This window comes from Dendrobates tinctorius, unplaced genomic scaffold, assembly GCF_039654945.1.
Source record: "Dendrobates tinctorius isolate UK_male_01 unplaced genomic scaffold, ASM3965494v1 ptg000056l, whole genome shotgun sequence".
NCBI lineage: Eukaryota > Metazoa > Chordata > Amphibia > Anura > Dendrobatidae > Dendrobates > Dendrobates tinctorius.
Window position 1 is genome coordinate 6,473,638 of NW_027361724.1, and position 13,705 is coordinate 6,487,342.

Here is a 13,705-nt window from a genome sequence, read left to right on the forward strand (position 1 = left end):
ACTGGATGAACTTCACCAAATTATGCGATTTTTTAAAAAGGTGCGATTGGTGTATCAGGCTAAAACATTTGTAATTGTTAGACAGTGCCAACAAAGCACAAAACAAGGCAAGTACATATACAATAGACTTCAGAAAATGTGCAAATAGAACAATGAATTGTGTGCAAATAAAACAAAAGCGCAAAAACACACAAATCCAGAGAAGAACACAAGTGCAAAAGCAATGATGACTGCGACACTTGGTGTTTAGTATCCAGGCATACTCTTCCGTCCATTTATAGATAGAACTCTCTAAGGCCACAGTCACACATTCAGTATTTGGTGAATTTTTTACATCAGTATTTGTAAACCAAAAGCAGGAGTGAACAAAAAAGTAGAAGTGGTGACGTGTTTCTATTATACTTTTCCTCTGATTGTTCCACTCGTCACTCAACACGTCACTCACCACTTCTGCATTTATCACCCACTCCTGGTGTTGGCTAACAAATACTGATGTAAAATACTGACCAAATATGGAATGTGTAAACATGGCCTAAAAGTAATTCCACCACTTTAACTTAAGGGATCTGACACCAACAAGTTAAGCTGGCCATACACATGAGATAACTGTTGGGATAAACTTTTGTTCTTCTGACAGTCATTTCTCTCATCTCCCACAGACACAGGAAAGCTTGGCTTTGCAGAGTGTTCCTGTGTTCTCTATGGCTAGTTTCAGACTAGCATTCAGGAGGGCTGCGGATGGCAGCCTACTTCCTCCTTCTTTCCTCCGTGAAGCTCCGCCCACGCTCCACCTACTGCCGCATGCGTCGAGCGTTTCCCTGCGTACCTATCTTTAACATTGGGTACGCAGAGACATGCGTTGTATGCGAATGCGTCAGCATGTGGCGATTTGATGTGTTCGGCGACTGCACGGAAACGCAAAATGCAGCTGAAAAATGCAGCTGAAGAGCGCTGCAAAACCTACATTTTGAATGCAGCGTTTTTACTGCCAAGAGAGCCATAAAAACGATCTGTGTGAATATAGACTTAGAAAACTTTTGGCAACAGAGTTCAAAGTGGAAGCTATGTTAAAGATGACCTGTTACCAGTTCAAAAGTGGCCAATTTTTGCTCTTATTTTATTCCTGCTTTTCTCCTAAGTATTCTTTTTTATTGTTGTTGTTTAAATCTGCCATCTGGATCCAAAGATGTGTGCCTTTTAATTTAATGTTAATTTTTACTGTCTTCACTAAAGCCCCCGTTACACACTGCGATATCGCTAGCAATATCGCTGTAAAGTCACCGATTTTGTGACGTTGCAGCGATATTGCTAGCGATATCGCTGCATGTGATCCTTACCTTCGACTGGCCCCCCCGCTGGTTATCGCTGATCGCGCGAGAAGCTCCTGGACCATTCCTCGTCGTCAGCTTCCTGCTGGGCTTCCTGTGGCGCCGATGAGCGACGCGTGGACGCGGGCGGGAGGACGTCTTCATCGCCGCATCTGACAGGTAAGTAGCGACCCTGACCCCTGTGATGTTGCTGGTGAGATCTGCCTGTGTGGCAGCTCACTAGCGACCACCTAGCGATGCACCAGCGATCCTGACCGCGTCATATCGCTGGTCGGGATCGCTGGTGCATCGCTAGGTGTAACAGTACCCTAAGGGGGCGTTGTCTACTGAGTAATTACACAGAGCAGCCTAGAGACACACCCCAAAGAATCCTGTGAGTCACGCCCCATTGTTAAAGATCATAAAAGTTAACACTGCACACAAAGGTCCAGATCTCCGGAACTGTAGGGCGGAATATACAAAGTTACAAAACAAAATAGAATACTCAGGGGAGGAGTGGAAATCAAGTAAGACCAAAAACAGATTCATTTTGTCCTGTCGATAGGTCCTCTTTTAAATGACAGTCTGTTGTCCTACAGGATGTATATTCTAGCAACACGCTGAACCAGATCTTGTTGAGATGCTCTATTGGTGCAACCAGAGCTTTGTTTTTCTTTAGTTTTCAGTTAAAAGAGCCTAGGCTTTGACACATTCCTTTAAAGGGAATCTGTCAGCAGTATTTCACCTCCCAAACTACTTATAAGTGCATGCAGCTCTTTCAAAGACAAGTCTAGCAATACCTTTAACTGGCCAGTCCATTCCTCCATTAATGAGAAATTAGCGTTTGATTTGGTATGCAAATAAGGGTGTAGATAAAAAGCCTCTGTCACTCCAGCTCTATTCACCACAGAGCTGCTGCATCTTGCATGACTGACATCCTCAATACTTTATGACTTCAGGCAATGGAGCCATTAGTCAAGCAGGAGGAGACAGAGGCACTAGACAGGTAATAGAGATGTGGTGACACATTTGCATATCAAATGTTGATTTCTCAGTAACGGAAGAAAGGACATGGCTTTAAAAGACCTTCAAGTACACATAAATAGGTTAGGGGGAAAAGCTTTCTGACATATTCCCTATATTAAAATACCCATCAAACAGCCTTAAAGTTAAAATCCTTATACCAACATACAATTAACCAGAATGTCTAAGAACTCACTACTTGTGGACCAGAAGCAGAAGTCAGATTATTACAGAGAAAAATATTTTGAAAATAATAAAATTCACACTTTTTGTTTCACAGCATTGTGTACAGTGTAAAATCTGCTGTGTTAAACGTCAGTCAGATTTTTTTTTAAAGATATACAAAATTTTAGATATGAAAACAGACCTGAATACAGAAAATCACACCTGTAAACAACATTATTTCATTTTCTACACAAGGTACTGTAATTGGGTTTTACAAAGAAGCATTTTTACAAAAATTTCTAGGAACATTGATTATTCTTATGGAAATATTTTTTTTAACGTAAATTTATTTCACAGCAAAACCACAACGTAACTGAATGTACCAACTTTTTATAAGGGTTTTCTGGACTTGAGCTATATTTCTCCACTCGCTCTACATGACTGCAGATTGTTGAATCCTGACATTGTGTATTGTGCGTGTTGTCAGGATTCCCTTCAATTGCTAGATCGAGCTGATGAGCCTTGGATTTTCATACTAGCGGTCACGTTCCGACTAAATTCTCATCCACTTCCTTTAAACGTAGAGAGAAGTGGATGGAAATTTAGAGTGAAGTGAATGATAATTTAGTTAGTAGGTGACCATCCCCTTAATCTGGCAAATGAGGGAAAGCATGACAGTGTACATATCGAACACTATCGGGATTTGCCAATGTTGCCTGCAGATATTTAGGTCAAGCCCATAAAACCCCTTTAACCATTGTACTTAGCAATATCATGATGAAAGGGTATAACAAAGTACACAATACAAACACAATACAAGTGGTCAACTATATCAAATACAAAACTGATGCTTCTCCTACGCAACACCAATTAAATAGTCTCATTCCAAATGTGAAACATTTTAAAGGTCAATGTAGCAAACTATTTTTTAGACAATTTTTCAAGCTGAAGCCAGGAGAGAGCACAATTGTGACACACATATAAAAAGTACAGAGAAAAGATTTATACTTTTCCTCTTTTTTACCCGATTCCAGCTCAAAAACATTATTAAAAAATCAGGACAAAAAGCCTGCATTAACTTCCAAAGTTGTAAAATAAAAACTATATATATTCACACACAAGCCTACTTTTCCAAGGCAATTGGATCATCACAATACATTTTGTATATCGTTCATATTAGTTTCCATTAAGCTTTAAAAGTTTGTCTTACTTTGTAAAGATTTCATCCATGCAATTCAACACCCAAAAAATTCCATAGACTTCACTTAAATAGACTCCACATGTCACTTGTCCATTTGTTCACCATAAGTACAAGCAGGTAATAAAACGCAGCTGCTCCTAACATTCACACCCCTTGCTATTCTGAACCAACAACCAAAATAAACTCACACAAGTGGTATTGGCTTACCTTGAACGAGGAGGTAGCAAGAAGTGCTGACTGTGCCTGCCTCGTTGGAAGCTGTACAAGTAAATCGGCCGCTGTCTTCGGCAAACGCCTCGCGAATCACAAGGCGTACAATTTGTTCTTCAAAGGTAATTTGGAAATCAATGGAATTTTCAATTCGGTAATCCTCGCGATACCAAACCACAGTTGGGGAAGGGTACCCTGCAATGGTACACTCCAAAGTGACAGACTCGCCTTCAAGGACTGTCACATTTTTCAATCCCTAAGAAACAAGTAAAAGATTGCAGTTTCTTCATTGTATCTAACTAACATAATTTCATACATTTTTAAGACCTTTTTTTTACATACATAAATAATAATTGTTATTCTTTTATATTGTAGCCCATGTGTATGCCCATGGAGCAATAGTGGGCAATTCTAATTCTGACCCATACATTTTGGATTGCTTTAAACTGTAAATCTTTGGTTACATAAAATCTTAACAAAACTTACTCTCCCATTACATGAAAGAAATGCCACTACTCAATATGGGGTAATAAGTAAATGCGGAATAAAGGAAGAGTGGCCTGCCCTGTAATAATTCACTTTACTTAGAATTGGCTAAGCTTATTGAGATGCTAAAGGTAACAATGGGTTAAGATCCAACTAAAGATTACCAGATTCTTTTGATGTGTAACTTACAGAAACTAAAGTTGGTGGAGAAACAGGGAATTCTGCTGGTTGAGGCACCCGGGCTGCTTCCTCCGCCTGCAACATATGGAAGAGTGTTAGCTTTTCTATAGACATGGGTTTAAATATAACTGAACTGGGTGGACTGGTGTATAGGATTTCTCCTGCATATGGTCATGTTAGAAGCACAGTAAAGTACTAATAATACACACACGTTTAGAGAGCAGCAAGTAGTAAGGAGATAGGGCTGTTGAGAAGAAAGACTGGACATTATGAGAAGAATCAAGGAAGATGAAGTTTTTCGATGACCAACCTCATATTGATACTGAAATCTATCTTCACGCGCTAAGCCACCTGAAACACTCACGCCTACATCTCTTTTCATTTCAACGTCAAAGCGGGATTTGTAGGCCTCAGTAGTCTCTGTCAAAGAGAATGGTTGAGAGACGACCTTTTCTGCCGCCTCTCGAGGTTCAGCTTGTTTGAAATGTGGAGCTTTCACAGATTTCGTGATCTTTTGTGAAGCTGCAGTGGTTAATTCTTTCTCCAGAGTCGCTATCGCCGATCCTGCAATCGACACCTGACCCACGCAAAAGGAAATCTGTTATCTTATCATCACGTCACCGTACATTTTAAAGATGTGCTCTGCTTTTATGCAAGCTTTAATGATTTTACATGCTGCATTGCTTTCATAGTTCAATTTGGCAAAGCTGGCACTGGTCTTTAATTTTCCCAATTCTTTAAGTTTGTAAACCTTTTTAATTAACGTGAAGTTTACTCTAATCTTTGTTGCCATTTTAAATTTTGCCTATTTCTTCGTGAAGGTGACTAAAATGAATGATTCATCAGAAAATCACCTATTATTAAAGTCAAGTTTTTTGTGTTTAAAAAAAATCCAGTTTTTTTTGTTCAAATAATAATTTTTTATAAAAAAAATGATAGTTTTGCAATTTTCACATTGGCCCACTGGGCTACTTTAGATTTATACTTTCTGCTTTTAATAGAAGACTTTTCAGAAGTATCATTGTTATCACAGGCAGGAGATTCCAATGACAGTAACAACTCTGATAACACAAGATCCACCAGTCACAATAGGTGACGTCACACCTCCTGATATTCCAGCTCCCACGACAATGACCTTTGCACTCGCTAATTCGATGCTTCAATGCTAAAGATAAAATATCTATAATCCTATTAAGCCCCCGTTACACACTGCGATATCGCTAGCAATATCGCTGTAAAGTCACCGATTTTGTGACGTTGCAGCGATATTACTAGCGATATCGCTGCATGTGATACTTACCTCCGACCGGCTCCCCCGCTGATTATCGCTGATCGCGCGAGAAGCTGCTGCACCATTTCTCGTCGTCAGCTTCCTGCGGCGCTTCCTGCGGCGCTTCCTGCTTTGAAGACGAGCGACGCGTGGAGCCGGGCGGGAGGACACAGGATCACCTGGTGTGACAGGTAAGTAGTGATCCCCGACCCCAGCGATGTCGCTGGTGAGATCTGCCTGAGTGGCTTTCTTGAAAGAACAGGAAGTATGACACTGGAATAGCCCCAGCAGAAAGTAAGAAAACTGCATATACTGTATATATATATATATATTATTTTTTTTAATTTTAATACAGGTGGTGATGTGAGGAATAAAAAATTACAAAAATATAAAAAAATAACATAAAAACCTGATTTAAACAGTAGATCAATTTCTGATGATACATTTTCTGTAAGTCAGTTTTCATTGTCAACTGCATTGCCACTTATGCTTTCTCTAAGATTTCCAAATGATTAGCTGAGCAACCAGAACCCACCCAAAGGAGTTGCAATATCAAGAATAAAAGAGTTCAAACATCAAACTGAGGGTGCAGCGTCTCGTGTAGTCTTGCCATATTGTGATTGATCATAAGCTGTTACGTATGAAAAACTATAGCAAGTCAGCAGAACTTATTCATATGCAATGCTGGTTTACAGCGCCATGACAAAATGGAAAGACCCTCTGAGACTGCACCATATACAAATTTTTCAACATTACTCAAAAAAAAAAAAACTAAAGAAGATGTAAAAAATAGAGAGATTTAATGTTTTTAAAGGTCAATCATTAAAGCTGGCAGAGGTGAACAGCAGAGCATCTTTAAAATCACAAGAAGAGAAGCAATGAGTAGTTGCCTTCTAGTCACAATACACACAAAACACAGAAACATAAAGACACAAAAAATAGACACTTTGCCAAGAAGGTGTTATGTGCAGAAGATGGGAAAATCAAGAGTGAAGAAGCTTTTCTACGTGTTACATATTTATTGCAGCTAAGAAGAACGTGTAGAGGAAATTGCCAATTATGTTAATGACCAGCTTTTAGTACTCAGTTAGACCATGTTCATGCTATCAGTATTTGGTCAGTATTTCAAATCAGTATTTGTAAGCCAGAACCAGGAGTGGAGGAGAAATGCAGAAGTGGTGATGGGTTTCTATTATACTTTTCCTCTGATTGTTCCACTCTTGGTTTTGGCTTACTGATGTAAAATACTGACCAAATACTGAACATGTGAACGTGACCCAATATAACTGCAAAGTTAAAAAAAATATATAAGTAGGGTTTCCTGTATTATTATTAATGTGATATAGAGTGTTTAAATAATTTCAGATAATGTGTATCAGGCAAAACATTACAAATATCCATTTAAGTCCAAAGACATCAATTACATCAATTGAGGCATTGAATTTCTTTTTCTGGGTTTTTTGGCTTGTCTAAAATGAATATTTGTAAGAAAAAGGATGAAGATGATAATGATGATTATGTTGGAGATTTTAATGATGATGAACTGCCAGTAGTTAGATAAATTCCTGGCAGTGGTGACAGTCCGTATTGCCTGATATACATGTCATTCGTTTCTTACCTCTTGTGTATGTTCGGCTTTGGGAACTGTAACTTTAGTGACAGAAAAGTGAGGAATAGGTGTATGTGAAATAGTTTGATCCACTTGGACCACTGGTACGGTTGGTGGTTCTGGAGTTCTTTTAATCTACATTAATCAATAAAGGCGTGTTGAGTTTTGTTCCAATTACACGTCAAAAAGAGAAATAATGGCAGAGTAACAAAGTCAGGGCCTAACCTGTGGAACCGGTGATGGCACATGTTCAATTGGGATTATTTTTGGCACAGATGGGACATGGACTTCTGGAGCTTTTACGGGGATTTGTTTAGGGACAACTTGGCGCTCAGGTGAGAATTCAACAGTTTTTCTAGCAGAAACATGCTCTTTGTATTCATACTGCAGAGCTGTTTCCTCCTGATAACCTTCTTCTGTATGTCCTGGTTGTCTAACCCGTGCAAGGTCAACTGCAGCAACAACTGTAGCCACAGCTCCCGCTTTTTTCCCAGCTTCCATCTAAAGGCAACATTAATACAGTTCATACAAAACTCCAGAAAGACGTGAAGGAAACAAGGTGCAAAACAATTGCAAGAAACATAGACAGAAACATGAATATAAAAGTAGAACAATGCAGCTCAGTATTTTCTGGTAACTTTGTGATTTCTCACCCCCTATGGAAGCAACAATTTAATGTTATAATATGGCAAGCATTTGTAATCCCTATGATAAATTTCGTATAGGTGGGACTCGACTCCTGGCACTCCTACCAATTAGCTGAGTAAAGGGATCACCTTCAGTGTTTATCAGACATTTGATAATGGATTGTAGATAGATGGACAGTGTATCCCTGGCACTGCCAAAAACCTCAAGGACCATCAGGATGAAAGAATGTATTCATACAACGCATTTCAGAGTTGGCTAAACTCCAAATCGCCTTGCATGAATAAACCATTTAATACGGAGGGTCCTTGAAGTTTTCGGCAGCACCTGGGATACACCATCCATCTATCTGCAATCCACTATCTGTCCTCTTCCCAAAGGGTGTGAGTTCGGCAGGAGACACACATTGATCTCTCTTGCGCATATCAGAGTTGTGCCACACACAACTACAGCTTCAATCTTAGTTGCGTGAATACACATATAGCACCTCTTTCTCTTCTTTTGTACATTTGGTAGTGGTTCTACCTAACACTTCAGATCAGTCCCATTCACTTGACTTGGACCAAACTGCAGCAAAATGCAATACCAGGCAGTCCCACAACAAAATTGCATAGCTGTGTCTAGAAATTATTAAATGGAATTCCTACATTCAACCGATTGGTGAGAGTGCCAAAAGTCAGACCCCCACCGATCTTACATTAATGGCATATTCTAAAGATAGGCCATCAGTTATTACAGCTCCGGAAAACCTCTTTAGAGTGGATCAGTCACCAGATAACCAACTCAAACGCTATACATTATTAAATAGATGTCTTAGACCTAATGAGACTGGCAGGTTTTCTTTGAAAATCCATATTAGAATGGCTGTATAATCCTGATATTAAGAAGAGCATTTTATGAGCCCAGCTATAGACTGAAATAGGTCATGAGTCCAAGTGTATCAAGCCTCCATCAACCCAGCCTGACTTACAGCTGCAACTTGTACTGAGCAGCATGAGATCAGAGGGTCAGCAAGAGCGAAACTGAGATGCTATCAACTAGCCTAACTGAGCGTAAATTAAGGAAAACTTTCACAAAGGATTACACAGCTAAACCACCTAATTCCAAATTAAACACGACACCGTGATTAGGTCTAAGAGATCTAATTAGTGATATACACCATTTGTATCACTGGTAACAGATCTGCTTTAAAGGCTTTGAATAATGCAAATTTAGTCTCAATTATGTCATTAACTACAAAGAACGCCAAACAGCCAAAAAACTTGATGGACTTGATGGTCCAACTTATGCCAAATGGGTACCCTTTGGCACACATTTGGCTAGAATACACTGTGATTTAGCCAAAACGTATACAACAACATAGTTGAATACATATTTCAATACCATTTTTTATATGCACAAAACTGCATATGTCTGGACATAATTAATTGGCAAACGCAAATGAAATTTTGGTCTCAGCCAATGGAGTAGAGCCCACACACAAAATTGTTGCTGCCGATGTTAGTGGCCACCTTAAAACAAAGTAAGCTGCTAAAGCTGTAGTTCCCTGTTCAATAGTTTGGTTCTTGCTTTTAACATGACATTTATAAAGTTTACTTCATATAGTGATACTTTACATGTGCGATATGGGAATAAAAAGGAAATACATAAACACATAATACATATATATAAACACATAAAATATATCAGCTCATATAAAAACAGGAGTTTACTGTGGCTCTCTGTTCTTATATGGCCCCAACATGCACGTGGTATATGTGCGCCAATTGTGCAAAACACCAAGCACAAAAGAGGTGATTGAAAGAAAAAAGTGAAGAAGATTGGAATAAAAGAAGTGCCCCTTGGTAAAGAAGAGTAGAGTAGATGTGATCACTGAGCTGGTACCTCATCAGATGCTTCTGGTACATCAGAGATATCTAACATTTCTGTACAAAGAAGAGTCCGACTTCTTGCTTGATGTACAGCGGCCAGAACCGTAGCCACAGCCATTACTTTCTCTGAATCATAATTCATCTGTGCAACCGTTAAACGTACACGACAATGCAAATCTTTAGGCTTTTAATGCTTTAGACAGTTGTTGTGCAAGAACAAACACGGGTGCTTAGGTTATAAAAATCAAAATTCATACATGTGTGGCCAGTGCCAGAGGCGGTCTACCTTAAACATGTGTTTTTTTGAGTCGCCAACTAGATTTACCTTTTTTTTTGCCCAAAGTCTAACCTTAGGTTAAGCCAGTGGTACTGGTCACAGGATCTTAGTTAGTAAACATTCCTTTAACATATTAGATTTTCCAAAAGGAAGGAAAAATATATATATTCAAGGCTTGTGTTAGCTTCCACAATTCTGACTAAGTTTATGAGTTATGTACTATTTGTGCAAATCCGGTAGTGGAAATCACCTGTTCTTGTACTGCGTGTATCTGTTCACGCTTGGTGGCAGCAGCTTCTACCGTTCTGGCAACGGTCTCTTGTCTGCTTTTTTCACTGGACACAACTACAGTGCTTACAGAAGTTTTTTCAGCTTCTTTCCTTACCTGGTATTTATGAAAAAAAATTGTTGCTTATAATGATAAATATCAATTCTAAAATGTGACTAGCACCAAAGAAAAGCAGATGAAATGGGTGAGATTGAAGCATGGAAGTGTAGGTTATCTGATGAAAATGATGATGAAATAATGAAGGTCAGTGAAGCGTTGAGCAAGCTCTTGTTATAGTATGCTTAGTAATCAAGGGACACGCTGGTCTGAAAAGTAATGGCCCTTTGGGCAAGTTGAATTTGATGGGTTTAAAGGGGTCAAACAATCTTTTGATATGTCATATATACAATGCATCCAAAAAGGGATGGTCAAAGAGGGCTTAAATCCACTTAGCATCATTCATATTGATAATTTTAATGGATCTTTTAATGAATGTTGGGTTGGGTTTCCAATAACAAAAACCTATGGACAATGCCAAATGTATTTGAGCATTGCAAAGAAAATTTAAAGAAGCACTCTAGCAAAACTATTATTTTTACTTTTCAAGTGCAGCCTAGGTTTAATAATCTAGAGGCCATGTCTGGGTTGTCTACTATTTTGATTCCTTTTTCCTCTTGCAGATGGTTCTCAACTATAAAGCGCTGGGGAATATGTTAGCGCTATATAAAAATAAAGATTATTATTCTTATTCTCATAATGCAGAACACATTTCCCAAAATGCTCTTGCTCCTATCTAATAGCAGCCAGTGATTGCTCAGTGACATAGAGTTGTTGTCCCTTTATGTATACAGCAGAGTCTCGGTGTATCCTATGTGATGTATACAGCAGAGTGTCAGTATACCCTATGTGATGTTTACAACAGTCTCAGTGTATCCTAAGTTATGTATACAGCAGTCTCAGTGTATTCTATGTGATGTGAGCAGCAGTCTCGATGTCTCCTGTGTGATGTATACTCCAAACTCAGTGTATCCTATGTTATGTAGACAGCAGCCTCAGTGTATTCTTTGTAATGTATACACCAGTCTCAGTGTATCCTATGCAATGTAAACAGCAGTCTTGGTGTCTCCTATGTGATGTATACTGCAGTCCCAGTGTATCATACATGTTGTACACAGCAGTCTCAATGCATTCTATGTGATGTATACAGCAGTTTGAGTGTATCCTATGTGATGTACACAGCAGTCTCAGTGTATCCAATGTTATGTATACAGCAATCTCAGTATATCCTATATGATGTATACAACAGTCCAGGTGTTGTTGTATACAGCAGTCTCAGTCCTATTTTTATGTTATATGCATCAGTTTTGGTGTATCCTATGTGATGTATAAAGCAGTCTTGGTGTATCTGTTGTATGCAGTAGAGTCTCAGTGTATGTACAGCAGTCTCTGTGTATGCAATTTGATGTATACTGCAGAGTCTCTGTGTAAACTATGTGAGATATACAGTAGAGTCTCAGTCTATCCTTTGTCATGTATATAGCAAAGTCTCAGTGTATTCTATGTGATGTATATAGCAGAAGCTCAGTGTATGTGGTGCAGCTTCACACAGCAGAGTCCCCAATATATTCAACTGCCACCTGCTTGTGATAGCTTCCTCCCTGTCAACTCTTAGTGGTGTAAAACTACATCTCCAGTTGTATACACTGGAGATTATTCACACATCACACAGATAGACATGGGTAGTGTAATTCAAGGGTGTCTCAAAACTCTACTGCACTAATGATTGAAGGACTAGCGTACTACTACACCATTTCTCTTCTATATAAGGCAAAAATTGTGTCCTCAGCAGCTTGGGGGACATGCAAAGGAACAAGAAGGGTAGAACTGGGAGGGGAGAGAAGGAGTCTGAGAGCCATCAAGAGAGATTTTATATGTTATGATTTCATCCTGTAATTCACAGGAAGTCAGAGTTTTTATTCAGGAGAGCATGTACTACCCAGGTTGTCAGACTGGAAATCACATGACTCAGCATCTCATAATGAAGGCCTAAACATATTTGGATGTAACTGATCTGGGATAGATCAAATTACACAACTATTGCTGGTAGGTTACAATTAAATGTGCAAAAATGTATGCTGGAGTGTTACTTTAATTTCTGGAATTCAGGTGAAGAATTTGATCTGTCAGGAAATAAAAATAGACTACTATATACAAGTTGCCAGCATGCCCCTGGTTTAGCAGTATATTTGCTCTAAGTGCTATTATGGTTTTACTTTTTTTTCTACCTGTTCATGGACAGGTTGAATTTGCACAGAAGTCATTGCTGTCCGTTTAGCGGTCAGTTCAGTGGCACTCGGAGTAGGTTCTCTCACTCTGGCCATATCAACAGCAGCAACTACTGTAGCGACAGCTGCTGTTTTTCCTGCTCCGTGGACCTATATCAGTTACATTAAAATATACATTTCACAGGTAAAATATAATAAAAAATCAAAATAGAGAATATTTAAACAATCATTACTTGCTTTAGAACCTCCATGTTACGGCAGAGACTAAACAGTAATCTAGGGTACATGATATGGTGGCTCTACGGTTTCAGCCACGGGAATAGATTCCATCATAAAATGTGTCCATTGCTGTCGTGTCACTTTATACACAAACTGCTGTCCAAAGCCAGCACAGAGTAACAACCATGAATCACAAATTGCCAAAAGTATGAGTCCAATTGATAGTATGCCAGTGTCCTTTCTATACCAAACTGACCAATGCAAGTTTTAACAATTAATAATTTCCTTTAATAGTTTGATTAAAAGTTATTTTTTATTGTCTTTAGGTAGGGATTATTTGTTTTTTGGCAATTTGTGATTCATTGCTGTTGTGTCCACCCAAAAGCGCAATGTAAAATCTCATAAATGTGCAATGGTAGCACAATGACATGAAAGGGGTTGTCCTGTGAAAAAAAAGTTAACACTTATATAACAAAAAGATAAGATAACTTGCTGATTGGTTGGTGTCAGACCGCTTGGACCCACATCGATCAGCAGAACGGGGAACTTACACCCCCAATAGAATGGAGCGGCAGTGTGCATACCAGACAGCCGCTTCATTCATTCTCTATCGGGCTGCCGAGTGCTTTACCCATACAGAATGAATGAAGCAGCAGTTGATCATCTGACCTGACTACATTTTGCAACAG

The 13,705-nt window shown here is 39.0% G+C and overlaps 1 protein-coding gene across 1 annotated transcript in view; it reads right to left on the reverse strand.

The window, feature by feature from the left end:
* TTN (titin) overlaps positions 1–13,705 on the reverse strand; it is a 295,687-nt gene that overhangs the window by 261,100 nt on the left and 20,882 nt on the right. Inside the window, exons 8-14 of the mRNA XM_073577613.1 lie at positions 12,798–12,947; positions 10,495–10,629; positions 7,677–7,952; positions 7,461–7,586; positions 4,883–5,149; positions 4,582–4,647; positions 3,904–4,162 (exon numbers count right to left, since the gene is read on the reverse strand). Coding sequence (XP_073433714.1) covers positions 3,904–4,162; positions 4,582–4,647; positions 4,883–5,149; positions 7,461–7,586; positions 7,677–7,952; positions 10,495–10,629; positions 12,798–12,947 — 1,279 coding nt within the window. The remainder of the gene's footprint in view (positions 1–3,903; positions 4,163–4,581; positions 4,648–4,882; positions 5,150–7,460; positions 7,587–7,676; positions 7,953–10,494; positions 10,630–12,797; positions 12,948–13,705) is intronic.